The 27,137-nt window shown below is 57.0% G+C and overlaps 1 protein-coding gene across 1 annotated transcript; it reads left to right on the top strand.

Annotated features, from left to right (window-relative positions):
• Positions 1 to 280: 280 nt before the first annotated feature.
• CUL4A (cullin 4A) lies at positions 281 to 27,137 on the top strand. Its single transcript, XM_056129802.1, has 20 exons — positions 281 to 456; positions 521 to 636; positions 4,865 to 4,968; positions 6,468 to 6,537; positions 7,233 to 7,306; positions 8,377 to 8,539; positions 8,619 to 8,708; positions 11,207 to 11,289; positions 13,434 to 13,501; positions 15,044 to 15,162; positions 15,760 to 15,952; positions 17,841 to 17,945; positions 18,058 to 18,168; positions 18,236 to 18,321; positions 18,700 to 18,807; positions 20,001 to 20,114; positions 20,791 to 20,896; positions 21,003 to 21,175; positions 25,028 to 25,180; positions 26,158 to 27,137. The coding sequence occupies exons 1-20, from the start codon at positions 312 to 314 to the stop codon at positions 26,251 to 26,253; spliced, it is 2,277 nt and encodes a 758-aa protein (XP_055985777.1). The 5' UTR covers positions 281 to 311; the 3' UTR covers positions 26,254 to 27,137.

A 27,137-nucleotide genomic window follows, 5' to 3' on the forward strand; every position in this document is an offset into this window, starting at 1 on the left:
CCGCCCGCCCGCCGCCGCCGCCCTCGCCGGAGCCCGGGCCGCGCGGCGTCACTTCCGGCGGGCCCGCCCGGCGGCCCGCGCGCCAGTTCCGGCGCCAGAGCAGGGCGGCGCGCGAGCCGGGATGGCGGCGCGCCCGGGCTGAGCCGAGCCCCGAGCGCCGCGCCGCCGCCTCGCCCGCCGCCCGCCCGCCCCGCCCCGCCGCCCCGCCCCGCCGCGCCGCGCGCGCCGGCCGCCGGCTCCCTGGGCGCGCGGGCACGCCGCGCGGGTCGGAGGTCAGCGGCCGGCCGCGGCGGTTGGCGAGGGACGGCGCCATGGCCGAGGAGGGCCCGCGCAGGGGCGGCTTCTCGGCGCTCGCCGGCCACGCCAACGGGCTGTCGCGGCCCGCGGCGCTGGCGGCCGCCGCCGTGTCCTCGGCGCCCGGCGGCTCCAAGAAGCTCGTCATCAAGAACTTCCGAGGTGGGCGCGGGCCCGGGGCGCGGGCGGGGGGCGCGGGCCGCCGCTGACGCTCTCTCCCACGCAGACCGGCCGCGGCTGCCCGACAACTACACGCAGGACACCTGGCGCCAGCTGCACGAGGCCGTGCGCGCCATCCAGAGCAGCACGCCCGTCACCTGCAACCTGGAGGAGCTCTACCAGGTGGGCGGCGCGGGGGCGCCTCGGGGGGGGGGGGGGGGGGCGCCGCGCGCGCCGGCCGGGCCGCTCCCTGCGGGAGGGGGTCGGCGTCCCGGGCCGTGGCTGCGCGCACGCCCACGCGCGACCCGGGACTCGTCCCGGCGCGCGCGAGCTCTGGGCCGGGGTCCGAGGCGTGCCAGGGCGTCCCCGGGCTCCGTCCACCCGGGGGAGCGTCCCTGGGCCGCAGCAGGGCCCCTGCCCAGCCCCGCGCCCGGAATGCCCCGCTCCCTCCGGGGCAGCGGCCGGCGGCGAGGCCCGGGGTCCGCACGTTGGTCCCTGCTCCGCTCGGGACGGTGCCGGCAGCCGCCGGTGCGTGTTTTTCCCAAGGGCGCCGGTACCACCCGCAGGACCTTGTTTCGAGGGTGCAGCACCCCGCCGGGCGTCCGCCTGCCACGCCAGCCCTTCAGTGTTCTCATTCTTTCAGATTTTGCTTTTTCCTTTCTTTGCTTCCTGGGTCACACCCAGCGACGCTCAGTGTTACTCCTGGCTCTGCGCTCAGGAATTACTCCCGGTGGTGCTCGGGCGCCCGGGGACGAACCCGGGTCAGCCGCGTGCAAGACAAACGCCCTTCCCACGTGCTGTCGCTCAGGCCCCACGTTTTCCCTCTTAGCGGTTTCTTTGCTGCCAGACGTCCGCTCCGTGGGGACGATGTGCCGTGCGTGATGTGTGTAGGCTTATTGTGTGTCGTGGACGCTTAGGTTCTCTGTGTTGTGGAGTAGGTATCCGTGTGTGTAGGTTCATGCTGTGTTGTGAAACTCGGCTTATTGTGTGCTGTGGAGGTGCGTGGGTTCATCGTGTGTTGTGCAGACTTGGTGTACGTGTTGTGTTGAGACAGCTGTTTGGGGAGTGCTGGTGCATAGGTTTATCAGTTGCGTGGGGTTTTTTGTGCAGTATGGAGACTGGGTGTCTGTCGTGCGTTTTCATGTGCTGAGACGAGTGCATGTCTGCAGGGTGGGTCCGGAAGGCAGGTGCCGTCCTTTGCTGGAGCAACAGCACCTGCGTGTTGGGGTGTCAGGCACGTTTGCTTCGGTACTGCTGCTTGGAGGGACCATCTTTTCTCTCACTTTGGCAGAATCATTGATGAGGGTCCAGAGAGGCGGCGTGGGGGGAAAGGCATTTGCCTTGCATGGGGCCGACTCAGGTTTGATCGCTCGCACCCCGTGCGGTCCCCCGAGAGCTGCCAGGAGTAACCCCTGGACATCACTGGATGTAACTCCGCCCACCCCCCCACCCCACACACACACACACACACACACACACACCAAAACAAGAAAAGGCAGGTGACCCTGGCACCACATAGTTTCCCCCAGCACCACCAGGAGTCATCCTCGAGCACAGCCAGGTGTGGTCCTAAACCAGTAGTTGTCAGGCAACGGCAGCATCAAGCAGTGAGCGCTGGCCTATTCCTCCACCTCCTCGCAGTAGCTTTGTCGTAGGACCCCTGTCTTCCTCAGGAATCGGAGGGTACCAGAGAAGCCACGGAGATGTCTCGAACTTGCGCACGGGGCACTGGGTCAGCGTCTTGGACTGTTTGTCTTTCTACCAATGCCAGCCTTCACAACGCTGGTCTTGTTTGTGGGTCCCATGCCACAGAGCCTCAAACTCGCTCTGAAGTCGCTTCAGCCCCCAGAAGACTCGTTGCGCTCTCAGTTTTGAGGCACAGGGACCCCTCTATTCCCTCTTACAGGAGTTAGGTGGTCGTTCCTCCTGGGTTTCCTCCACTGCTCTCGTGTTTGTGGGACTCCCCTGCGGGAAGTGGTGGAGACGGCGCCCCTCGTAGCTCCCCTCTGCTTCCCTGTCCCTTGCCCGGTTCGGACGGGCCCTGCTGCGCTGTCTGCTGAGCAGCTTGGGCTGGGCTGGGCTTATCTCTGACGCCTGTCAGGCCTGTGCCAATAGCATTGCTGGGGTCTGGACGGTGCCAGTTGCCAGGCCCGGTGGAGCCTTTACCTGCCTCGGCCAGGGCCCAGCCTGGATTCCAGGGAAACCCCAAGGGTCCAGCCGCCTGCCTCAGAGACTTGGGGTGCAGTAAGGCGTTGGGGAGTTGAGGGTGCACTGCCTCCCGGTTTGCTGTTCCTTTCTGGCATCTCGGCTGTGGCCGTGTCCCTGCTCCTGGTGGAAGGACTTGCTGTGGCCATTTTTCAGGGGAGGCCTCGGGAAAAGGCCCTGGTGTCTCGGGGAGGGGCTTTTGAGAGTGCCGCGTCCTGCTGCCGTGACTGCCCCCTCCTGTATTGTCCCCAGACTGCCTCGGGATTCTCAGCACTCTTGCCTGTTGGGCTTGTGTTTGGTGTGGGGGCCAGAGAGGGTTCTCTCCCTTTCCTCTCCTTTGTCTTTCCTCTCCCTCTCTTCCAGCCGTCTTCATCCCCCTTGTAATGCCAGAAGGGAACGAGGTCTGTTCTGTTTGATGGACTTGAGTTCAGCGCCAGGGGAGAGCTTAAGAGGTCGAGTGTGCCTCGTGTCGCCCAGGCTTGAGCTCAGTCCCTGGCACCCAGGCCCTCCTGAGCCACCTGGCAGTGCTGGGCCTGCAGTCAGAACAAGGAGACAGTACAATACAGTGGCACTTGCAGAGCCTCTAGGAGTGAGCTCTGTGCACTTCCGGGTGTGACCCCCTGCCCCCCAACCGAAGAAACCAGACCTGTACGTGAAGCAGGCCTCTCACAGTTTGAGACCGGCTCTTGTTTCCAGGTGGGCTGGGTTCTTTTGCCCTCACAGCTAGCTCGATCTCCCTGCAGGAAGCCCATTTGGAACAGCTTTGCACACCCTCCGGGGGATCTGCAGTGGGGCACACACAGGGTGCAGATGGGCGGCTGGTCTTTGCCCTGGAGGGAGGGCGGCCGCCTCAGACTGGTGTCCCCACCCGCCCTGGTGCCGGCCTGTTGTAGCTCCTGCTGTGTGGGACCCCAACCCTGGTAGTCCCCAATGTTCCTCTGTGCAGTGGAGGGGTGGTTCGGGGACAGGGAGCAGCTGCCTATCGTGGGAGTCACGAGAGTCTGTAACATGAAGACACCCACAGTGACTCAGCAGAACGGTGTGTGCCCTCTGCTCCTGCTTCCCTTGTGCCCTGTACCCCACTGATACCCCGTGGCGCTGCACAGCAGCACCATGACCCGACACCCCAGGACTCGCCTCGGGGATCCCAGACATGGGTCCTCCAGCGTGCTGCTGTATGCCCGCAGCGCTGTGCTGCTGACAGCCAAATGGCGAGGCTTCGGGGTTCACCAGCAGATAACTTGTGGCACGAAAGTGGCGCTGAAAGGTCAGCCAGGCTTTCAAGAGAGAAGAGGATGGCTCTCTGGCTCCCTCCGAGAGGGAGGAATGAAAATGTGAGGAAGGGAGGGCGGGCAGAGAGAAGGCCACGGTGTCCGGATTGTATGAACGAGGGGGGACCCAGACTAGCAATCTCAGGACCCGGTGATTGGATTCAGATTCTTGGCATCGTCCACCTTCTCTTTGAACTTCGTAAACATATACGTGTTTGGGGAATCCTTGCTGTTCTTATTTTGGGCTATGAGCATTGTAGTAGTTGTCCTGCTATTGGTATTAATGAATACAAGTGTTCTCTAGTATTTGAGTGACTATAAAAATCGAAGTGACCTTTTTTTTCTGACAAATAAGACGTTTTGGTTGAAGTCAAATTATAAAGTGTTCTTTTATGCATTTGTTTTAATGGTTCGAGACAGCAGAAAAGCTTTCCGTTTAGTGTGTCTGTTGGGGGCTGGAGCCATAGTACAGCAGAGGGGACACTAGACTGTATGCAGCTGACGCGGGTTTGATCCCGGGCACCCAGTATAGTCCCCAGAGCACCGCCATGGCTTTTTTGGGTCCACCCGGCGATGCTCGGGGGTTATGCCTGGCGATGCTTGGGGGACCGTATGAGATGCTGGGGATCAAACCCAGGTCAGTGCCATGTGCAAGGCAAACACCCTCCCCGCTGAAGTATCGCTCCGGCCCCATTTAAAAATACTAGAAGGAAAAGAATTCTGCCTCAAATGCTGTCACTTCTTTGATTCATTCCAGCAAACCTTCGGTGACCCACACGAGTCACCCTGCAGCAAGGCGGGGGCCCACGGCCTGCTGTGCCCCTCTTGGTGAAGCACAGGGTGGGTCCTGCCGCTCCCCTCCCCCTCCTTGAGCACGGCCGGCCCCAGCGTGGGAGCGCGAGGGCGCCGCTGATGCCCCGTGCCTTGTGTTTCAGGCTGTTGAGAATCTCTGCTCTCACAAAGTCTCGCCGGCCCTCTACAAGCAGCTCCGGCAGGTGTGCGAGGAGCACGTGCAGGCGCAGACCCTTCAGTTCCGAGAATATCCTTTTCCTCGTGCTAGTTTTCAAATTGACATTGATGGGATAAAGGAGGACGAGTATCCTTGCGGCTAAACGGCGGTTTGCTAACCAGCCCCTTACCTCTGTTTCACGTCAGGAGTCGAGTTTTTGTCGTTGATCGTGCTGATCTGATTGATGTAAAATAAGGTCCACTTGGATAATCTGGTTGGCGTTACCAAGAAAAGTTGGAGATCTGTGTTTGGTGCCCCCTGACTCCTATCACTGGGGGCCTGACACAACAGCCCTGCACCCGCTTGTGGGGGCTGTGCCCCCCCGGCCAGTGGGAACAGAGGAGCCCCACGTTGTTATTTCTCTCGGCTGGTGACGGGTGTGTGCTGCTGTGTGGGGAGGGGACTGAGGGACGGGGGGGCTCCCTGGAGATGTCTCGTGCCCAGTCGCGGGTGCTCTGGCCTGGTGTGCGGGCCAGCTCCGGGGGCAGTGGAGAAGCAGGAGCGTGTGGCCAGCTGCTCTGAACTCGGGCGCTGCCATCTGCTGTCAGGGTTGTGGCTGGCCACAGTGCGCCTGCTTCTGAGCCCCACGCTGCCCCCCTGTGTGGTTGCATCTTTGGGGGAGAGGGAGTCCCCTGGGGCCAGGTCATGTCACTCACTGCTGCCCACGTGCAGAAGGGGCCGCTGCCCAGGCGCCTCCTGACAGAGAGCAGTGCTGCAGAGCCTGGAAGAGCCCAGGGACCAAGAGCCAGCCTGGCAGGGTGTGGTCCAGGGAGCGGGGCAGCTGCCCGCCTTCTGCCCCCTGATAGCGGGGTGCGGCTGGGTGTGACCTGCTGCTCTGCATCTGGGTGTGAAGGGAGAAGGCAGCAGAGCTCAGGAGGTGGGGCACTCTCTAGAGAGGTGTTTGCCGCCCCCCTCCCCCCCGGTCCATGCAGAGCAGCTGGCCCCAGGCTGCCCGCATGCTGCCGACATCGGAGCCCGCCACCCTGTGCACGTGCGTGTGGGGCTGCAGCTGACCCGGGGTTGCAGCGTGTGTGCCCCCCGCACGGATGCTGTCCTGACACTCCATGGAAGTGCTCAGCACCACTCGGTCTTCCTCTTCACAGTCCCCGGAGGGAGGCCAGTGTTTGTGGCCACGTGTTGCTTTCCTTCCTGAGAGAGGACGAACACAGCTGCCGGGATTCCTCCCCAGTGGGGGACGAGGAGCAGGCTTGGGATGAGTGCGGGGTGGCTTCTGCGGTTGGGCCTGTGGCTTTGGGAAGGAGTGCTCTCTTTGCTCATGGTCCTCCCCCACCTCGCTGTCCGGTGGGAATGACTACTTGGGCACTCCGCAAAGTGTTGAGGCCAGCCGGGTGCGCATCCTGCAGTGCTCCTGGGTGGGGGTGTCTAGCGACTGCCCTGTGCCACCGTCTTGCCTTGGGCCTCCTTTCCCCTGGGCCTGTGGCCACTGTGAGTACCAGCTGTCCTGGGTCTTAGACACGGCGCGAGTGTGGGGAGAGGGGCAGCGGCTGGCTTCCTTAGCAGGCCTGCACAGATGCTCTAGACAGCGTCCTGTTCCTAAAGAGGATCGACACGTGCTGGCAGGACCACTGCAGGCAGATGGTAAGCCGCCCTTTCGCCCTCCGCCCCTGGGGAAGGTTGGCCGGGCTGGAGGGGAACATTGCTCCGCTTGGGGCACTGGCAGCGACTTGCGACATACGGCAGCCTCGCTCCTGGAGCGTGTCTGACCCAGCATGACGCCTCCCACCCACCCGACATTGCGCCCCTCCTGCCTGCCCGCCCGGATGGGGCCCTAACCCGAGGCACACGCTAGCTTTACTTCTGGATGGGCCTTGCGGTGGGTGGGGGTGGGGATTGGCCGTTGCGTTTTGCTTTATTCGCTCCACTTTACCAGCACAGTCAAGCCAGAACTGCAGCTGGACGGTCCCAGGCTTGGATTTTGTAGATTTGCTCAAGTGACTTGGCGCACCTGGAGTTTTGTGGGCTGGTTGGTTGATAGGAGGGAGAACAGAGGGAGCATCTGGCTGTGTGTCCTGCCTGTGCTGACCGCTTGGGAGAGATGAGCTGGCCGTGGCTGCTCACAGCAGCCGTTCAGGGCCCTGCACGCACGCTTCACACCCACGTGGCAGTTTCTGGGCCAGCGGGGAAGTCCAACACTCGGGCACTGTTTGTCCAGCGAAGTGTGACGCGGAGTCTGGGCGAGGTGCTCCGTCACTGCTGCTCGTGGGCCACAGGCCTCCGCGTCGCGCAGGAGGCGCCGTCGAGCCTTCGCTGAGGAAGCGACTTTGTCCCTGCAGATCATGATCAGGAGCATCTTCCTCTTCCTGGACCGCACCTACGTGCTGCAGAGCTCCATGCTCCCTTCCATCTGGTGAGTGGCCCCGGGCGCAGGGTCCTTCCTCCCGCAGCCTCTGCAGTGGCCTGTGGTCCCGGGCCAGCTCCCGCGTGTCCTCCAGCATTGTCCTCCCCCAGGGCATTGCCAGGCCTGCCTGACCATCCTCCCCGGGCCAGGCCTGTGTTTCCGCCGCTCCTCGCCATCTCTCAGGGATGGCGTCTCAGTTGGCGCGCCCTCCACAGGTGTTCTGGGCGCCATTTCCTCCACCCTCTGACTCCTCCGCTGAAGCCCGCCCCTCCTCCTAGAGTGGCTGCTCTCTCACCTGCCGAGGAAGCTCCTTCCGCCCCTCCTGTCCACGTTCCTCACCCTGTCCTGCTCACGCCCACATCCTGCGCACGTCCCCCGCCTGCACTCCCCATTTCACTTACACTTCCCCGTCCTCACGCCCACAGCCGTGCCCACTCACACCCACTCATCCCCTTCAACTCACTACCACCTACTCACACCTTCCCTGCTTATACTCCGTCCGTCCCCACTCCACTCACATCCATTCCCACCCTGCTCACTCACATCCCCTCGCACCCACCCCCACGCACCCACTCCTCACCCCCGCTCACACCCACTCACCTTCTCTCACCCAGCTGTTCACGGCCCCTCATATCCGCTTCCCACTGACCCTCGCATCCGTCTATCTCATCTGCTCGCTCTCACTGTCCCTTGAGGGCCCATTCAGGAGCCCCTGCTGGCAGGGCGTGCCTGGTCTCTTCAGAGCTTGGCACGGGTTCGTTGGCACACTGTTTGTGGTCAGTGGCTGACAGTGGAGTCCTACTCCATGCATGAGACTGCAACCGAGGCAGAGAGAGCAGCTCCTGGGGCCGGATGGGGCAGGCAGGTGGGGCATCCCAGCATCTGGCAGAGCCTGGGCCCCAGGACTTGGAGCAGTGGTCTGCTGTGTGGCCCTGTGGACACACGTCACTGCAGTCGACATAGTCCTGCGACCATGAGGGGAAGAGTGGGCAGGCCGGACCTGGGGAGCGCGAGGGTGCGCCTGTCATGGCAGGCAGCTGGAGAGGACACTCAGTATTCTTCTCGCGCTATCCCTGCAGGGACATGGGCTTAGAGCTCTTCAGGAACCACATCATCAGCGACAAGCTGGTGCAGACCAAAACCGTCGACGGCATTCTGCTCTTGATCGAGCGTGAGCGGGGCGGGGAGGCGGTGGACCGCAGCCTGCTGCGGAGCCTGCTGAGTATGCTGTCCGACCTGCAGGTGAGCCCGGGGCGGCAGCCCAGCCAGCCCGCTCACGGAGAGCTGTTCCGCAGAGCCTCGGCAACCGCTTCTTCCTTAGGTTTACAAGGACTCCTTCGAGATGAAGTTCCTGGAAGAAACCAACTGTTTATACGCTGCAGAAGGCCAAAGACTGATGCAAGAAAGAGAGGTGAGCATTGCTATATGCCTTGTCTCGGCAAAACCAGCATCCAGGCATCTTGATTTTTTTTAATGACTTGTTAAGTCATTAGCCAGATAGATTCAGTATTCCAGCACCAGTCCACCGTTTCCCACCACCATTATTTCCAGTAATTTTCCCACCTACCCCTTGAGCCTGCCCCCATAGCAAGCCCTCAGTAACTTATTTTATATCGCTTTTTACAAATAATGTGCTAAAAGGTTGATCAAAAAATGTTTCCCTAGAAGAAAGCGAAGCTGTGTATCTCACCATGGAGCCCTTAAGCCCTTGTATAAGAGATTCTAAGATGCTGCTACAGGTTAAGCCTTTTGTCTTGGTATTCTGTTAAATTAGATTGGATGTTTTCTACGTTACATCCCACTCAAACTGGTGTGCTACTCCTGGTTTATCAGTGTGGTAGAGTTTGAGATGTTGCGTGGCTGAAATTGTAGTTGTGTATACGGGTGTCATAGTTTCTAATGGGGTAATATAGCTATAGTTAAAGACTTTTTTTTTTTCTTTAAAGTAAAATAGGGCTGGAGCGATAGCACAGCGAGTAGGGCGTTCGCCTTACACGCGGCCAACATGGCCGACTCGAGTTCGATTCCTCCGCCCCTCTCGGAGAGCCCGGCAAGCCACCGAGAGTATTCGATATGCCAGACACAGTAACAACAAAGTCTCCAATGGAGACGTTACTGGGCCCGCTCGAGCAAAGTAAAATAAATTTTACTGGAAGTTTTCAGGAAGGAAAAGGAGTGAGAGAATGACATGCTCAAGAGAGAACACAGGGGGCTGGAGAGATGGCACAGCGGGTAGGGTGTTTGCCTTGCACGCAGCCGACCCGGGTTCGGTTCCCAGCATCCCATATGGTCCCCTGAGCACCGCCAGGGGTGGTTCCTGAGCGCAGAGCCAGGAGTAGCCCCTGTGCATCGCCGGGTGTGACCCCCAAAAAAAAAGAGAACGCAGTCTTCTCCATAGGTGGAGAGATCTACACACACCCCAGTATTAGATATGGAAGTAAGAAAATACACATATCGAGGCTGGAGCGATAGCACAGCGGGTAGGGCGTTTGCCTTGCATGCGGCCGACCCAGGTTCAATTCCCAGCATCCCGTATGATCCCCCAAGCACTGCCAAGAGTAATTCCTGAGTGCATGAGCCAAGAGTGACCCCTGTGCATTGCCGGGTGTGACCCAAAAAGCAAAAAAAGAAAAAAAAGGTGCACATATCAAGAGGGGAGATGCATGTGCCGCATGTGCTCAGGTTCCATAGGCAGTGGGCCCCGTGGGTGCAAGCAGCACATGGGCTCAGGCAGCAAATGTGCCTGGAGTTGAATACTTAACTGTCATCTTCAGGGTGTGTGACTGCTGGGCTTCTGTAGTAGGTACAGGAAGATAGGGAGTGGTAGTCCATCCCCAACCCTGTGAAAGCTGGCGATTTCAGTCACAAAACCCATACACCTGAGTCTTTCAACAAATTAATTTCTGAGAAGCAGAGTCCTGCTGGGAGCATGGTGGCCATTGTAGACTGTGGAGGCTTTTCGCTGCTGGGGCTCTGTTGGGGTGGGTGCAGGGGTTCACCCGCTCCCCTCTGGGTTCCTCGAGATGTTTCAGCCTTGTGTGGGATCCGGGACAAATTCTGCCTCTTTCAACCTCTTTTGAGATTTATTTCTGGGTCTCTGAATCATGGCCAGTGAGAGAGCTTTCAGGCACACGGGGCGGTTTGTATGTGTGACTGCCAGGCTTCCGGAAGTGCAGGGAGATGGGGGGAGGTAGCCTATTGCTATCTCTGGAAGCTGGAGATTTTAGTCACAAAACCCACATGCTTGAGTTTTTCAACAAATTATTTTCCGGATGTGGCCTGTCCAAACAGTAGGGCTCTGTTGGGAGCATGGTAGTGATTGTGGAGTGTCCAGACATCTGTCTTCACATGCTGCACAGAACTTTCTGCAAGCCCTTGTTCGCCCCAGCCAGTCAGATTGTATCTGAGGTACGTAAGGGACAGTGCTCACTCGGAAAGCGAGGAGAACGTGTCGGGAACCTGGAACGGCGGGGTTGTGGCTGTGTGAGCTGCTGTCTTTGAGGAGGCCATCAGAAGCCTGGTGAACCCTGGTCATTGGACCGCGGGCCCAAGACTACCGTGTCCCAGTTGCTGTCACTGGCAGCCTGTACTCACCGCTGGCCGCTCGCCTCATACCAGAGGTGTCCTTCACCTGCATCTTCAGCCTCATGCTGCGGGGTCTCCCAAGAACCGCCTTCCTAACCCCAGTGGCTATGGATTGCCGCTTGGCTCAGGCGGGAAGCCTGTCCATCCTCACAGGCTCTGTGCAAGCAGGGCAGGGGCCATTCAGACCCCCCCTCGCGCCACTCACCATCTGTGTTTACCTTTATTCTATTTCTCTTTTTTTCGATTTCATAGAGAATGGTATCAGGGGCTTTTGGGCAACATCCATCTTTTTGTTACTGACCCATTTCAATGTCTGTTTGGAAGGTTCCTGAATACCTTAACCATGTCAGTAAGCGTCTGGAGGAAGAAGGAGACCGGGTGATCACGTACTTGGACCACAGCACACAGTAAGTGGGTCTATGTGCCACCTCCGCTCAGTGTGGCCCCAGGAGTCTCCTCCATGTGCTGCATCTGCCCTGCACTTTAGCACAGCCCGGGGGCCAGCTCTCCACTCCTTGCTTCCAGCTGTGGCCTGACGTTTATGGGACTGGGGGTGGTGGGAGCCCAGTAGCCCGGCGGGTGGAAGGTCAGCCGTCTGTAGCACGCTGCCTCTCACTCACTGCTGCTGTCTGGGCGCTTTGTCTCCAAGGCGGCAGGAAGCCACTGCGGGGAAAGACAGGCTATGCGGCACCGACTGCAGTGTGGAGAGGAGGGAGGGAAGAATGGCCCCTGTGCCTGCAGCCAGGAGGATATGATGGATCAGGATCAGAGCCTTGCGGCTGAAGCTGCATCCTGTCCCCAGGAGCCCAGCGTGCCTAGTGCCATGTGCGGTTGCCTGGGTTGGAACTCTCCCCAGCAGCACGAGGGGCACTGGGAGGCTGTCCTCACCCCGGGCAGGAAGGCCTATCGTTGCGGCTTGTTTTTTCCTGATGGCTCCTGTGTAAAGATGCCTTGTCATCCAGAAACGTGGCTGTCCAGTTAATGAAATGCGACTGCAGTGCCAGTCCCCCAGGCCTTGCATTTGGGTAACGGAGCATACAGTGGACACACCTGGCTGATGATAAATACACACTTTTTTCTCCCAACGACCCTCCCACGGTCTTTCTGGTTTTCAGTGTATGAACTTAAAGTATGGAAATGTTAAGGATACAGGTGGTTTGGAACTTTGTAAGTACTTACAACATGGCGTATTTGGGTTCATGAATATTCTGTCTAATAATCTGAACTAGTCTTCAGACAGGTGAATGTGGGACTGGAGAGGTAACACAGTGGGTGGGGTGCTTTCTTTGCATTTAGCTGGCCTGGGCTTGTCCCAGGCCCCCACTGGAGCGAGCCCTGAGCACTACTGGATTGGCCCCCAAACCAGAAAGGCGAAGGGGTGAAAGTGGAGTTCTTCTGGCTTTCTCTCAAGACGCAGAGTGCTCCTGTGGCTGCCGCGAGCCACACTGGTATCTCCCAGACTATGTGCAGGCCCCTTGGCAGTGAGCATGCAGGCCAGTGAGGAGAGGGCAGGCACATCCAAATGTACTTGCGTGCTGGAAACATTTAACTTTCATTTGAGAGAGAATACCCTCAAAACAGTGTCTTATGAAATCTGATATTGTGGGTTTTTTTTTTATTATTTTTCCTGCAGTTATCATTATTCAGAAATATATGTTGTAGCTAAATGAACACCATTTCAGTCTCGAGACACATATTTGGGACACGGAAAACATTTCATGGGAAGAGAAGCATAAGCAATAAGCAACTAATCTGGAAACAACACCCATCCCACAGAATGCTTGCTCTGGGACAGATGTTTGGGAAGGGTTTATGATAATGGACCTTGATGGGCAGAAGAATCTTCTTAGGTCCAACATCTGCTCTTCTCTGTCTTGCTCTCTCTCTCTCTCTCTCTCTCTCTCTCTCTCTCTCTCTCTCTCTCTCTCTCCTCGCCCTCACTCCCTCTTCCTCCTTGTTAAGGTTTGGGTGATGTTAAGGTTTTGGGTGATGATCATTTCCTGTGAAAGGTTGGCGGGCAGAGCTGGCACTAAGCACACAGCAGCAAGTCTGGGGCTCGCTCTCCCTCCCTCCCTCCCTTCCCTCCCCCCACGATTTTACAGCCCAAGAGACCAAGTATTAGAGAAGTAAAGTGAGTGGCTTAAGGCCACATGCTGATTTCAAAGTTAAGTTATTCTGATACTTAGATTAAAATGGTTATTTTATTTAAGCTCACCCTATCTTACACATGTGGAAAATGTACGTGCCACCAAATTTGTGAGAAATTGGAAAATTAAATGTCTGTCCTAATTCATTGGGATAACTTTAAAAAATCCAACTTGTTTTGTACATTCTAGAAAGGAACACAGTCCATCCTTTCTTTCACGTATCTGGGGGCTGGGGAGATGAGGGGTTTCTGGGACCCTTGGGCTGGAGGAGGGTGGCAGATGCTGTTTGGTTGGTGCTGAGTATGGGAGCCTCCCGTGCAAAGGGGTGCAGCGTGTGCGCTGTGTCCTGGCTCGCAGGCCTCATGTGTCTGACGACGTGATCTCTGCCCTGTCCCCTTTGACAGGAAACCGTTGATTGCCTGTGTGGAGAAACAGCTCTTAGGAGAACACTTGACAGCAATTCTGCAGAAAGGTAAATGTTCCTGTAGCCGAAAGCTAGTCCTTGTTGGGTTAAGAGGGCGTGTGGGGCCACAGCCATAAGCATGTCCACATGTTCGCCTTTGCAGTGAGGTCCATCAGCACGAGTGAGCCTCAGTGGCCACTCAGGCACCCTGAGCCCCAGACTCTTGCTGCTCTGTGTGCTGAGTGCCAGCTCTGCCCGTCACCCTAGAGCGCAGGTCTGTCCTTGTTGGCCCCATTCCCAGCAGGACTGGGGAGGCCTCTGGCACCGGTGTCCTCCGGGTTTCCGTGAGGGACCTCTTGCATTCACTTCCACAGTGACAGACTCCAGGTGAGGCCAGTCAGTGCCTGTGAGGGTCTGCCTCAGGAACCATTTGCCCATGAGAGGGTATCTGGTCGTGCCAAGCAAAGTAGTCGCAGGGGAAGGGAGAGGCCCAGACCCGGCCTGTGTGTCTGGAAGTCACCCTGGGGCCTTCTTGTCTTCCTAGCAAGAAGCAGTGGCTGGAAGACAGCTGCCTGATGCTGGTGCTGGGTCCCTGCTAAAGGTTGCTTCAGTGCATTTAATAAGCCAAAGTTTCCAGGAACTGATAAGCTGTACGGGCTGGAGCAGTGGTCCAGCAGGTAGAGTGTTTACCTGGCACGCAGCTGACATGGATTTGATCCCCAGAACCCCGTATGGTCCCCTGAGCCCTGCTAGGAGTAAGCCCTGAGTGGAGAGAGATAGACTCCGTGTGTGTGGCTTAACCAATTCTGTAGTGGCACCCAAAAACTTGATACAGAAATACCCTTGGGCGCATCGTTATTTACACCAGGGGGATGCTCAGGGAGCTAAGCGCGTGTGGGAGCCCTGGGCTGGGTGGGCTAGGGTCCTCACGCACCCTAGGATCAGACCCCTGCACTACTCAGAGCTTAGAAGGGAGAAAAATGTGTTGTGGAATATGGTGTGTGTGGCGCCGGGTGCTGGAGAGAGAAACGCCGCACTAGGTCCCAGGGGGCCTGTGACACGGGCCTCTCCAGCTTAGAGACGTTCCCGCCACCCTCTTGGGGGCTGCTGGCTTTAGAAAACCTCTGTGAGAAAAAGCCTGAAACCTCAAGCTGGAAGATGTTACCTTTTTCAAGAGAGACGGCTGGTTTCCTTTCCACTCTACTCTACGCGTGAATGACATTTCCTAACGGATTTAGTAGTGGATGGGCCCTTTGGCAAACACTTTCAACGTGATGTACCACATCACGGTAACTCAGAGTCACACCCTCGCAGGTCAGGGACCTGGGGAAGTTTCAGAGCACTGCTGCCTTCTGAGATGAGAGGTCTTTAGTGACCAGAGGCATAGAGTGCGTCTCCTGCAGGAGACTGCTCCATCAGTTCCTGCCCTGGTGTGTGCTGGACCAACCTGCCCGACAGCAAAAAAGGAAGGGATGGAGACAGAGAGCTGGGCCGAAGCTGAGGGCACTGGGAGAGGGAGGGGGAGCCGAGCCGGATGCCTGCCTGGCCTGTCTGTGGTTGCCGTGTTCACCTGGGCTGGGAGGGACTGTGCTAACATCACTGTGCTCTCAGGGCTGGACCACTTGCTGGACGAGAACAGAGTGCCAGACCTCACCCAGATGTACCAGCTGTTCAGCCGTGTGAAAGGCGGCCAGCACGTCCTGTTGCAGCACTGGAGCGAGTACATTAAGGTGTGCTGTGGGGCAGCTGTGTCCCCACCCGTCTCGGACCCCTGGCGAGCTGGAGTTGAAGCACAGACCACGGGAGCCAGTGTGCATTTGCCTCTGTGGCTGTGTCTTCAGGAGTTCGCACCCTTGCTCAGTGGGAACTGTGAAACTTGGGACTGTGCTGGGTTTCTGCGATCACTGGCAGCTTTTGGCAACCCCATTTTTTTGGAGCCCCTGAGCACTGCTGGGGTGGATCTGCCAGCCCCTCATCCTTGGGCCATTGTACTGACCAAGTATGAGTGTTCTTTGGCCCCTGAGCATTGCCTTGTGGTGAAGGGGAGAGAAAATTGATTAAATCTAAGTAGATTTTCAGGTCGGAAGAGTGAAGTCTATTTAAGCACCTGATAGGAAAGTTCTGAAAGGCAGCAGACATGCTCCTGTGCCTGGCGGTCTCCGGCAGGCGCTGAGAGTGCGTGGCTGAGTTTTGAGGCTGTGACCGAGTCTGGGAGAACTTGGGAGGTCTAGTTTTGAGTCCCCACGGTGTGCCTTGGCTCAGCTTGCCCCAAGGCTGCCCTCAGGAGACTGGTGAGTGAGGGCATGCACCTGTGTTTGTGTTCACAGACTTTCGGGACAACAATTGTCATCAACCCTGAGAAGGACAAGGACATGGTGCAGGACCTGCTGGACTTCAAGGACAGGGTGGACCATGTCATTGATGTGTGCTTCCAGAGGAGCGACAAGTGCATCAACCTGATGAAGGAGTCCTTTGAGACCTTCATCAACAAGAGACCCAACAAGCCCGCAGAGCTGATAGGTAGGACGCAGTTTCCAGGACTTCAGACTGCCATGGTGACACCTTGTTCAGAGGCTCAGCTTTGATAGACGCGTGTGCCTGTCTGTCTGCAGAGAGAGCACCAGTAGTGGGACACATTCCTAGCAGCTGCTGGCCTCGGCATTGCGCGTGCGTGTGTGTGTGTGTATGTGTGTGTGTGTGTGTCTGTTTGTCTGTGTGTCTGTGTCTGCCTGCCTGCCTGCCTGCCTGCCTGTCTGCCTCTGGCTCTGCAGAGAGCGTGCAGTTGGTGGGACACAGGCAGCTACCTGGCCTTGGTCCTGCACTCCCCAGGCCCCCGCCCAACTCTTTGGGCTGGGCCAGAGTGCTAAACCTTCATGCCCGCCTTTCGCCTCAGCCTGCAGTACTGAAAGAGAGTGAGGCCACATGGGGCACCATCTGTGCCAGCCACTCCAGTTTTGTCTTTTGCCAACATGAACCTCAACTGTCTTAGTTACAAGCAAGGGATTTCTGCTTGGGAATTGGTCCACGGTGGTTTGTTTGAAAGCTGCCTCTCAAACAGAGTTAATGATGTGTTCATCATACTCTGCATGCTGTGTGATCGGTATAGAAAGAGGACAGAAGTGGGGCCAGAGCAGTATTATAGCAGTAGTTCAGTGCCCAGAACCCCATAAGGTGCCAGGAGCCAATCTAGGAGCGACCCTGGAGTACAGAGCGAGGTGTGGCGATGTGCTGAACAGAAAACAAAACCGGGCAAAAGTAGATGAGATTTCAAAATTGTTGGGGGGTCGGGGGTCGGGGGTGCATACCTGACAGTGCTCTGGGCTTACTTTTGGCTCCGTGCTCAGGGATCACTCCTGGCAAGCTCAGGGGCCCATATGGAATGCCAGGGAACAAACCTGGTTTGGTGGCATACAAGGCAAATGCCCTCCTCGCTGTCCTGTTGCTCTCATCCCAAGATGGTGCAAGTTCAGAAAAAGCACTTTTTAAAATTCTTTATGTATGGGGGGCCAGGGAGTGGAAATAACCACGGAAAACATTTACTAAGACATTCTTTACCGCTGCGCCACATCCCTGACCCTAATAGGATCAGTGTCTCTCCCTCTCCCCCTCCCTCTCTTCCTCCCTCCCCCCATCTATCTCTCTCTCTGTCTCCCCCCGACCCCCGTTTAAATTGGGGAGCAGCAGGATTAGTCCTTGCTCAGGGCTCTGGGCTGTGCAGAGGGTCAAATCTGGGACTCTCCTTGCAAAATCTGTGCTTCAGCCTCGATCCAACCCCAAGCCCTGAAGACCAGATTTTAAATTGCTCCTTAGTAGGGTGGTTTCCTGGGAGTATCAAAATGTTGCTAGTTCGAGCAGGCTCGTCAGTTTCTGGTCCCAAGGGTTGTGGGTGGCCCTGCCCCTCAAATTCTACCTGCATCAGATGGGGTGGTGAGTTCCCTGAGAGGGCGTGTCAGGGTGTAGGGGCTGTCGGGTGGGAGTGGTCAGGACACTTGGCTCCTGTGCCTGCTGGGCAGTCTTGGAGCAGAGCGTTGAATGAGATGCAGCCAAGGTCCGGGCACTTCTGTGCAGTCCCTCCGCTGCTGCAGGGACCGAGCAGGCTGGCACCTCTCCCAAAGCAGGCTGTCCCTGAGGCAGTCTGGGCTGGCTTTCCAAAGACAGGAGGATTCCCTGCCAGGTTCGTTGAGCCTCAGCTTGGAGGCGGCAGCTGTGTGCTTTGACAGTATTTTGCTCATGGAATGGAGGACAGAGAAAGTACGCCGTTTCCCTTTTGCCCTGTAACGTGATCATTTGCAAAGTCCCCGGTATTAGGACCCAACTCTTGCTGCTGTGAGAGACCCCTTGTGTTCTACTGGAGCAAATGTGGTGCGGACAAGTCTTGGGTCGTTAGTGACGCCTGCTCTCCCCACAGCCAAACATGTGGACTCCAAGCTCCGGGCAGGCAACAAGGAAGCCACTGACGAGGAGCTGGAGAGGATCCTGGACAAGATCATGATCATCTTCAGGTTCATTCACGGTGCGTGGGCCCCGGCCTTGCTGTGCGCACACACTCACGCCCCACTTGTTCCGAGCAAGCAAGCGCTCGCCCTACGGGGGCACCCGCGTGGTGACTCATTTGGTTTCAACAGGGAAGGATGTCTTTGAGGCGTTCTATAAAAAAGACCTGGCGAAAAGACTTCTGGTGGGGAAAAGCGCCTCTGTGGATGCGGAAAAGTCGATGTTGTCCAAACTGAAGCACGGTAAGCCGGCAGGGCTGGGGTGGGGCTTCGGCCCACCGCGCCACCTCACCTCTGCTTGTTATCCCAGAGTGTGGTGCCGCCTTCACCAGCAAGCTGGAAGGCATGTTCAAGGACATGGAGCTCTCCAAGGACATCATGGTGCACTTCAAGCAGGTGGGTTGGGGCCTTGGACTGAAAGTATCCTCGGGGCTGCCTTGCATGCAGCCGGCCTTGGTTCGTTCCCTGGGACCGCTGGGTCCCCACATCCTGCTAGGAGTAAGCCCCGAGCACTGCAGAGTGTGGCCCAAAAACCCCAGTGGAAAAGCAAAAGGTATCCTTAGGTATGTTGGATTTTGCATAAAGTCCATACCTGAAATGTTAGTATTTGAAACATTCCAGTAATTAGTATTCGGGTCAGTCTGGACTTAGCATCTGGCTCTGAGGGATGCATCCTTGGGCCTGAGATCAGTGTGGCCTCTTGCTAAGGTCCTGTCTAGACGACCCCTGATGTGTTCTAGATCAGGTTTTGAGGCGCTCCCTCTTCCGTTTCAGTACATGCAGAACCAGAGTGCACCGAGCCCCATCGACCTGACGGTGAACATCCTCACCATGGGCTACTGGCCCACCTACACGCCCATGGAGGTGCACCTGCCGCCCGAGGTGAGCCCGGGCTGCCGCGCCCCCAGCGCCACCTGCAGCTTTGGCTGCTCTCCCTTCCCTTCTGGGGCCCCGTTGTCGGCATCCTGGCTGACAAAGACTGTTCCTGTGGAGCCGGGCCCGGTCACCCTGCAGGCTGTGCTCGTCCCTCTGGCTGCGGCTCGCCTCCCCTTCGGTGGTCAGTGCCTGCTTCCAGGAGCCCAGAAGCTGACCCCAGGGCCCTTGGAGCCATCCTTCTCCCCTCCCCTCCCTTCCTCTCCTCCTTCGCACCCCTCCCCCTTCCCCTACTCCATCCTCTCCTCTCTCATCCCCTCTCCTTTCTGTTCCTCCCCCTCCCCTCCCCTCTTCCTTTCCCCTCTCCCCTCCTTTCCTGCCAGAACATCCCCACCCCTCCCCTCAGTGATTACAGGAAACAAAAAATCTGGAGTTGCTTGTCTGACAGGGGGGCTGAAGTCTCTTGCCTGGGGCCTAGTACATGTTGGGAACAAGGAAGAGCTGAGCCTGAGACACTGGGAAGAAAGACCAGGCTGAGACCAGGCTGCCGCCCTGAGCCAGAAGCACACTGGTACCCACCCAGCGTGCTGCGTCCTGTTCAGAGTGGCTCTCACTACCACAGTGACTGTGGAAGTGCAGCCAGAGCTCTGAGCATCAGGGAGGCTTCCTGGAGGCAGCAGTTCAGAAAACAAACCTTGGGAGACGTGGTGTAAGGCCAGAATCTGAGGCTGTGTGGGTCACATGACTTTGGGGCTGTAGGAAGGGAGGGTCCAGCCAGGCTGTGCACAGGGGCTTGTCCTCCTCCCTGAGCTCGTGGCCACTGAGTAAGAGGGCACTGGCTGTGAAAGATGTGCAGGTTGCGTGATTCCAGGGGGGGGAGTATGGCCACATGAGCTCAGAGCAAGGTCACAGGATGGTATGAGGTACACAGGGTGGTCTGAGAGTTTGAATCACAGAGTTGGTCAGTGGACAGCACCACCAAGTGCAGGCAGGGTTCCTGGGCTGCAGGCACACCCTGCTGTGGCCTCCTTGTTGTCATAGGTACTTTGGGAGCCCAGGGTGCAGTGTTGTCGCAGGTGAGATTCCAGAGAAACCTTTGGTCATGAGCTGGTCTGCCTCAGGTAGAAAGTGGTTCAAGATTCAGTGGAAGCGTACCCTCGAGATGAACACGCTGAGAGTGAAATGTCTTCTGTGCTTGACAGATGGTCAAACTTCAGGAAGTGTTTAAGACATTCTATCTGGGAAAGCACAGTGGCCGGAAACTCCAGTGGCAAACCACGTTGGGACATGCAGTTTTAAAGGCAGAATTCAAGGAAGTAAGTGCCCTGTCTGTCGCATCTGGTGATTTTGTGGGTCTTTTCATGGAGCCATTGCAAATTGTGCTTGAGCAGTGTCAGACAAGGGAGGGTGGGTGTTTGCCTTTGCCAGGCGCCCCTGCAGTGGGGCCAGTGGGTGCAGCATCTCTAAGGCTACATCGTCACAGCTTACAGCAGGCGCTTGATCTGCCTGCCCACTTGTGACCCAACCCTAATGGGTGCCATGAGACCTCTGGGGCCCTGCCTGCTGCCCGTCAGCTCTCTAAACGCTGCCCAGAGCACCTGGGCCTTACCAGCCGCTACTGTGTGTGCTGGTCTGCATTGACTGGAAACCGCTTCTGAGCAGGCTTTGGAGGTAAGGCGAGGTAGTGCCAGTGTGCCCCGCTGGACCCGGTCTTCAGGTGGAGCCTCTGTCCACGGTGGTGGTGGCATCACCCAGTGCTGATTTGAACAGACATACATACTCCAGGGTTCTGCCAGGTCCCTCAACCCTGTCCCTCATGCCTGACTGCCGCACCACTGCTCCCTGCTACCCAGATGGCCCCGTGTGCCTTGTCTTGGGGCTGGGGCCCCTCTGTTTCACTGTGTGTTGCTGAGGAACCTGCAAAGACTTGATGAGGATTGCCTTTGGTCTGGACTCCGTTGTCCGATCTAAAATGACACCCATCTCTTCCAGGGAAAGAAGGAGTTCCAGGTGTCCCTGTTCCAGACGCTGGTGCTTCTCATGTTCAATGAAGGGGACGGATTCAGCTTTGAGGAGATCAAAGTGGCCACTGGGATAGGTAGGAGCCTTCCCCTGCCACGCTGCCGGGGCCACTCCTCGGCTGGCACTGGGTGGACGCTCTGGGGGCTGCTCTCTTCCCGCCCTGACCCCATTTCTCTGCTCAGAGGACAGTGAGCTGCGGAGAACCTTGCAGTCCCTGGCCTGTGGCAAGGCCCGCGTGCTGGTCAAGAGCCCCAAAGGGAAGGAGGTGGAGGACGGAGACAAGTTTCTCTTCAATGGCGAGTTCAAGCACAAACTGTTTCGCATCAAGATCAACCAGATCCAGATGAGGGAGACCGTAAGTCCACAGGGTCTGCTGCAAGAGGCGCCCAGCTTCTGCTCGTCGGCTTGGGCCCTTCCTTGACTTGGGCTTGGCACTAGGGTGCAGATGAGAAGACAGACACACCCCAGGGGATCAACCCCACATTGGGGTGCTGGCTGGCCAGGCTTGGTGGCATGGTGTCTGTCGGGCTGGGCACAGTGGCTGGGCCCACAGTGCATGTGAGGCAGCTGCTTGCAGCGGTGCAGGTCCTGAGAAGGGGATGCGCCATGCCCTCACACACCTGGTGGGCAGGCCACAGGTGTGGGCGCACACATACCTGCCGTGGCGGGGTCTCATGCAGGGAGGCCACAGGTCAGGCGGGGGTTGTCTTGGGCCAGCATCTTTGGGCCTGTCAGACATGCAGGGTGCCATCACATTCACCCCCACTGTGGTAGGAGTTCCTGTGGTATCTTCTGCCTAGCGACAGAGTGCAGGTCTTGCATGCAGGGTGCCTCAGTTCAGTTCTCGTCTCATGTGGTGCCCTGGCACTGACTGGAGCGACTTGTGAACACCAGGTTGACAGGGGCATCCTGCAGGGCACCATTGGCTGAGGCCCCAGTCTTGTAGCTGTTTCTGTACTGGGTTGCACAGTGGGTTTCTTTGCTGGAACTCACATTATCTCTTACTACACTTATGTCTGTAGATGAGATTCTTTCAGTGAGTCAGAGGAGTTTGTTATGTCTCTGCCCTTCCACAGAGGAGTTCTCCAGGAACCGATTTCCTGGATAGCTGTGCTTCCTTATGAGCTCTCTGTCTGTGTCTGCGTACAGATCTCTTCCCTTCCTCTGAGGCTTCTCTTTTTCTGGGTCTTGGGCCATCTCAATAGTGCTGGAGAAAATGCAGGTGCCAGGGGGGCAACATTGGGTCTTGCTCTGTCCCTTCCTTGGAGGTCTCTGCTTTTCCTGTTGCTACTACAGCTGCCAGGAGACACCATACAGGCACATGCATGCACACAGGCACCAGGACACACAAATGTGGGCACCATGATACACCACACACTCATACACAGACGCCAGGAAACACCACACACATGTAGGCTCCAGGAAATACCACATATACACACACAGAGGCACCAGGAGACACCCGCACACATATCCATGTAAAAACATAGGTGCCAAGAGACGAAACATACACGCACAAAGGCACCAGGAGACGACTACACACACGCGTGCGCGCACACACACACACAGAGACACCAAGGAGACAACGCGAAAGGTGCCAGGGGACAGCAGGCATGCGTGCATAAATGCGAGCAGACAGATCTTCCTGGAAGTCTGTACTGGGTGGGGACGGCTGTCCCCAGAGACTGAGCAGTGTCTGCTTGCAGCTGTAACCCCAGGGCATAGCAGAGCCAGGGCTGGCCCTGGGGCTCTTCTCTGCACGTATTCAACCAGGTATTGCAGGTGGGAGACAGGCTGTAGGGGCTGGGGGCCTCCGCGTTGATGGTCCCCGGGATTCCTGGAGTCTGGCATCTGCAGCTCCTGGTGGCTGCTCTGTTGAGAGTCACCGGCAGTCATGCCCCCAGGCCTCCCTCCCTGCCCATCTCCAGTGCGACGTCCCAGAGGCTCTGCTGAGAGCTTGGCTGCTTCTGAACCCCACATTAAACATGCCTACAGACTGCCCACCCGAGCCCCCGGCTGGCAGGTGCTGTCTCCCAGACGTGAAGTGGGCCCCATGTTTGCTCTGTTTCTGGGAGCAGCCGTTTGCAAAGGAAAGAAAATCTCCGCTCTTGTACCTTTGCTGCGTCTCTCGGGATAACTTGCACATGGCAGGCTGGCAGCTCCCTGATGTGGAACAGAGCTGATGTTCTGGAGTGAATGCTGTAGTGGTGATGAGTTCTGTTCTGTGCTGCTGGACTCATTATGCCACTATAGAATTGCAGGGGGGGGTTTTGTTTGTTTTATTTTGTTTTAAGGGAATACAGCTTGGTAAGTTTTTTTTGTTTGTTTTTGTTTTGTTTTTTTCATTTTTCATAATTTTATTTATTGAATCACCGTGAGAGCAGTTGCAAAGATTTTGGGTCTAAGTCTCGGTCATACAATAAAACACCCATACCTTCACCAGTACCCATTCTCCACCACCAAAAACCCCAGTATGCCCCCATCCCACACCCTCCCCCTACCTGTGGGGCAGATGATTTCCACATTACTCTCTACTTTGATCACATTCAATGTTTCGACACCAGACCCACCATTATTATTTGAGATTTTACCCCAACACTCAGATCTGCTGAAAAGGCAACAATAGATAATTTGTGTTCTATTGCTGGTTATGAATAACATATGATGTCGCGTGGCTGCAGTAGGGCCATGTGGTTTTGAAATTTCGAAATTTTAACACTTAAATCTGGAGGGATTTCTGCCAAAAGCCACTGGGTTTCGAGATTTGCTCCTGAGTCTCTGGGATCATGGCCGTTCAGCAACTTGATGAGGAGCCAGAGAGGCCGTTCGTGGGCGATGACTTGGGGTCTTGTTGGGGTGGGGAGGACAGGCCCGGCTCCATCCCATCCCGTGAGGCCCAACAAGTTTCGTCACTGCGGGCCCAAGCCTGACTGTCCAGTGGCCTCTGGAGGATGACAGCCACCGAGCCGCCAGAAGGAAACAGGCGGAGGGACAGCACCCTTTCCCCTTTGGGGTGGCCCGGCAACAGTAACTTACTGCGGGGTCCAGACACATTTCTGCCAAAAGCCGCTGGGTTTTGAGATTTGTTTCTGAGTCTCTGGGATCAAGGCCGTTGAGCAGCTTGATGAGACAGAGAGGCCAGGCCGTTCGTGGGCGATGACTTGGGGTCTCGTTGGGATGGGGAGGACAGGCCCGGCTCCATCCCATCCCGTGAGGCCCAACAAGTTTCGTCACTGCGGGCCCAAGCCTGACTGTCCAATGGCCTCTGGAGGATGACGGCCACTAAGCCACCAAGAGGGAGCAGGCGGAGGGACAGCACCCTTTCCTCCCTGGGGTGGCCCGGCGACAGTAACGTTCTGGGGGGTCCGGATGCATTTCTGCCAAAAGCCACTGGGTTTTGAGATTTGTTTCTGAGTCTCTGGGATTATGGCCGTTAAGCAGCTGGATCAGGAGCCAGAGAGGCCATTCGTGGGCGATGACTTGGGGTCTCGGGGTGGGGAGGACAAGCCCGGCTCCACCCCCATCCCATGAGGCCCTGTGTGTCTCGTCACTGGGGGCCCAAATGTGACTATCCAGTGGCCTCAGAAGGATGGCAGCCACTGGGCCGCCAGGGGGAACAGGCCAAGGCACGAAACCTATTCCCACCTGGGTTGGCCCAGCACCAGTAGCCTACTGCAGGGACCGGATGCATTTCTACCTAAAGCTGCTGGGTTCCGAGATTCGTTTCTGAGTCTCTGGGATCATGGCCATTAAGCAGTTCAATCAGGAACCAAAGAGGCCTTGCCTCCAATTATATAGCTGAGCCGGAGGTGGTTTGTGGGTGTGTTTCCCACATACCTAACTTTTGGCCGTTTACTTTCTTGGTAAACTTTGCCCCAAGTTTTTGGGGTCTGGCCAAAGGCACAGCAGCAATTTTGGGGTATCTGGAAGTCTCAAGGCCCCATGAGGCTGCTGATGCACTCACCTCACAGGTACAGATTGACCTGCTGGCGGCACTATACCCCCTTTTTTTGTTTTGTGTTTGTTTGTTTGTTTTTTTGGTACTGGAATTATGCTGCTCTTGAGAAATGAGGTTTTATTACAATGTATAGCCAGATTTGGTATGAAGTTTGGCCTTTCTGTGGATTAGCAGTTGTGAACAAGCATAGGACCTAGGACAGCAGGGTGCTGAGATGTGTCTGTACCTCTCCTGTTCCTTCCCACACAGGTCGAGGAGCAGGTCAGCACCACAGAGAGGGTGTTCCAGGACCGGCAGTACCAGATTGATGCTGCAATCGTCAGAACCATGAAGATGAGAAAGACCCTCAGCCACAATCTTCTGGTCTCTGAGCTGTACAACCAGCTAAAGTTCCCAGTGAAGGTAACGGTCCCCCATGCCACAGTGTAGCACGCACTGATGTTCTCTCCCTGTCAGAGCCAGCCGCAGGTCCCCTGTGACACATCACTGCTGTGACTGCCCTGTGGTGGACATGGGCAGCTGACAGTATGCGCACTGCTTCTGGGAACACTTCTGCCGCTTCTGCCCACCCAGATAGCAGGCTTTGGTGCAGGAGGCCTCCCTGCGCTCACAGCCGGGAGGAGCCCCTGCAAAACCCCAAAACAGCTTTCTGCAGGGACTGAACACATTTGCATGGAGTCCGGGGACCCACCCACCCCACCCCACCCCACATCCCCTGTGGTACATATGGTCCCTGGCAGTCCATATGGTGGCCGAGCATGGTTGGCATTGCCCCAAAATCAGACAAGCAAAATCTACGCGAAGTTTTGTGTGCTGCGCACTCCGCATCCCATCCACGAGTAGGCAGTGTGCCCCCTTCCCTGCAGGCAAAGTGAAAGTGAAATGCATGGTAGCAGGTGCACACTCCCTGGTCTCATGTGCTCCCCGGAGCCCTGCACATGTGTCCGGTCAGGCCACACTGAGGAGCAGTGACTGCTGTGCTCGGGTGGCAGGCTGTCTTGAGAGGCTGGCTCACCTCTGTCACCTAGGCCTGCCCCTTGTGGATCATGGAAGTGCTGATACCCCAGTCATTCACGGGACTTGGGCTCGTTCCATGCTGCCAACATAGCATAGGGAGTGAAAGCAGTAAGAGGACGAGGAATTTGGGGAGGGGTGGGTTCCCCTGCAAACAGCTGTGCTGGTGCTGGCAAAGGCCGGCTTCCTGCCCAGCCACGAGACCCCTAACCCGGGGAAGCTGGTGGAGACCCTGCACTCCTTTGCCAGCCCCAGGAGCAGGAGCTCACACGGATTCTGTTGTGTGATCACGCGTGTGTGACAGTCATGTACACTCTGGTCTGTGTGTCTCCCTGCGTGTAACTGGGTCCTTTGTCCCTCTGCAGCCTGGAGACCTGAAGAAGAGGATTGAGTCTCTCATAGACAGAGACTACATGGAGAGGGACAAGGACAGCCCCAACCAGTACCACTACGTGGCCTGATGTGGCAGGCTTCTCCGTGTGACACAAGAATGTACCTTCCAATCGGCCTGGTGCGCTGCTCCCGGACATGGGGGGCTGAGCCAGTGGGGCGCATGTCTTGGAGGAGAGGAGCTGGCTCTTGCACCCCCCACAAGGCTTCTGGATTCACAGATGGTGTCCGACTCTTCTCCCCTCACTTCCTCTTGTTCTTTTGAGCGTTCAAATTTTTCTGTTCTCTGTGCAGAATGACTTTGAGATTGGACAAGAAGGTATTAGCTAAGAGGTTTCTCTATAAGGTCTTGTTCCGGGGGCAGAAATGCTGCGGTTTGGTTTGTGTGTGTGATCATGAATGCACAATTAAAAGACCCTACATGCTGCATTCTTTGGCTACAAAGATGTCTTAGGTATTCCCGATACAGATGGTCTTAGCTGATGGACGCTTAGATTTAAAACAACAACTCTTCGTTGGCGAACATTAGGAAGAAGTAGTCAGTGTTTCCAACTGGCTCGTCGATTATGCAGCCTGAGTATTGGCATCTGTTTGTTTGCTTTATTTCCAGACTTTTTCCACTTGGATGACTTTTTTACAAATTAGGTTTCTCAGTGAGACTCTGTGCCAAGGGGCCTGGAGCCTGGTGGGCCAGCAGGGGCCCTGGACCGTGTCAGCTGAGTGCCTCTCGTAAATCCTCCGCAGGGGCCACCGTTTGTGTGTGCCCTGCTGTTCTGGGGTCCTGCAGCACCCGTCTGCATGACACCAGCTGCCTGCCCTTCGTGGTGATGGCGTGGGCGGACTCAGGGACCTGCATTGGGGTGGCCTCACCGACCCACCGAGACAGACCCTGGAGGGGAACACTGGGGTGTGGCTCTTGCTTTGTGGAAAGATTAAACAGTTTGTTGGCACCTGG

This window comes from Sorex fumeus, unplaced genomic scaffold (assembly GCF_029834395.1).
Source record: "Sorex fumeus unplaced genomic scaffold, SorFum_2.1 ptg000072l, whole genome shotgun sequence".
Lineage (NCBI taxonomy): Eukaryota > Metazoa > Chordata > Mammalia > Eulipotyphla > Soricidae > Sorex > Sorex fumeus.

What these genes read in the sequence shown, in the direction of transcription:
- CUL4A (XM_056129802.1), top strand. Translation starts at nt 312, where the DNA reads ATGGCCGAGGAGGGCCCGCGCAGGGGCGGCTTCTCGGCGCTCGCCGGC. An exon ending in CAAGCCCGCAGAGCTGATAG is followed by an intron (nt 15,953 to 17,840) that starts GTAGGACGCAGT and finishes CTCTCCCCACAG; the next exon opens with CCAAACATGTGGACTCCAAG. An exon ending in CATCTTCAGGTTCATTCACG is followed by an intron (nt 17,946 to 18,057) that starts GTGCGTGGGCCC and finishes TGGTTTCAACAG; the next exon opens with GGAAGGATGTCTTTGAGGCG.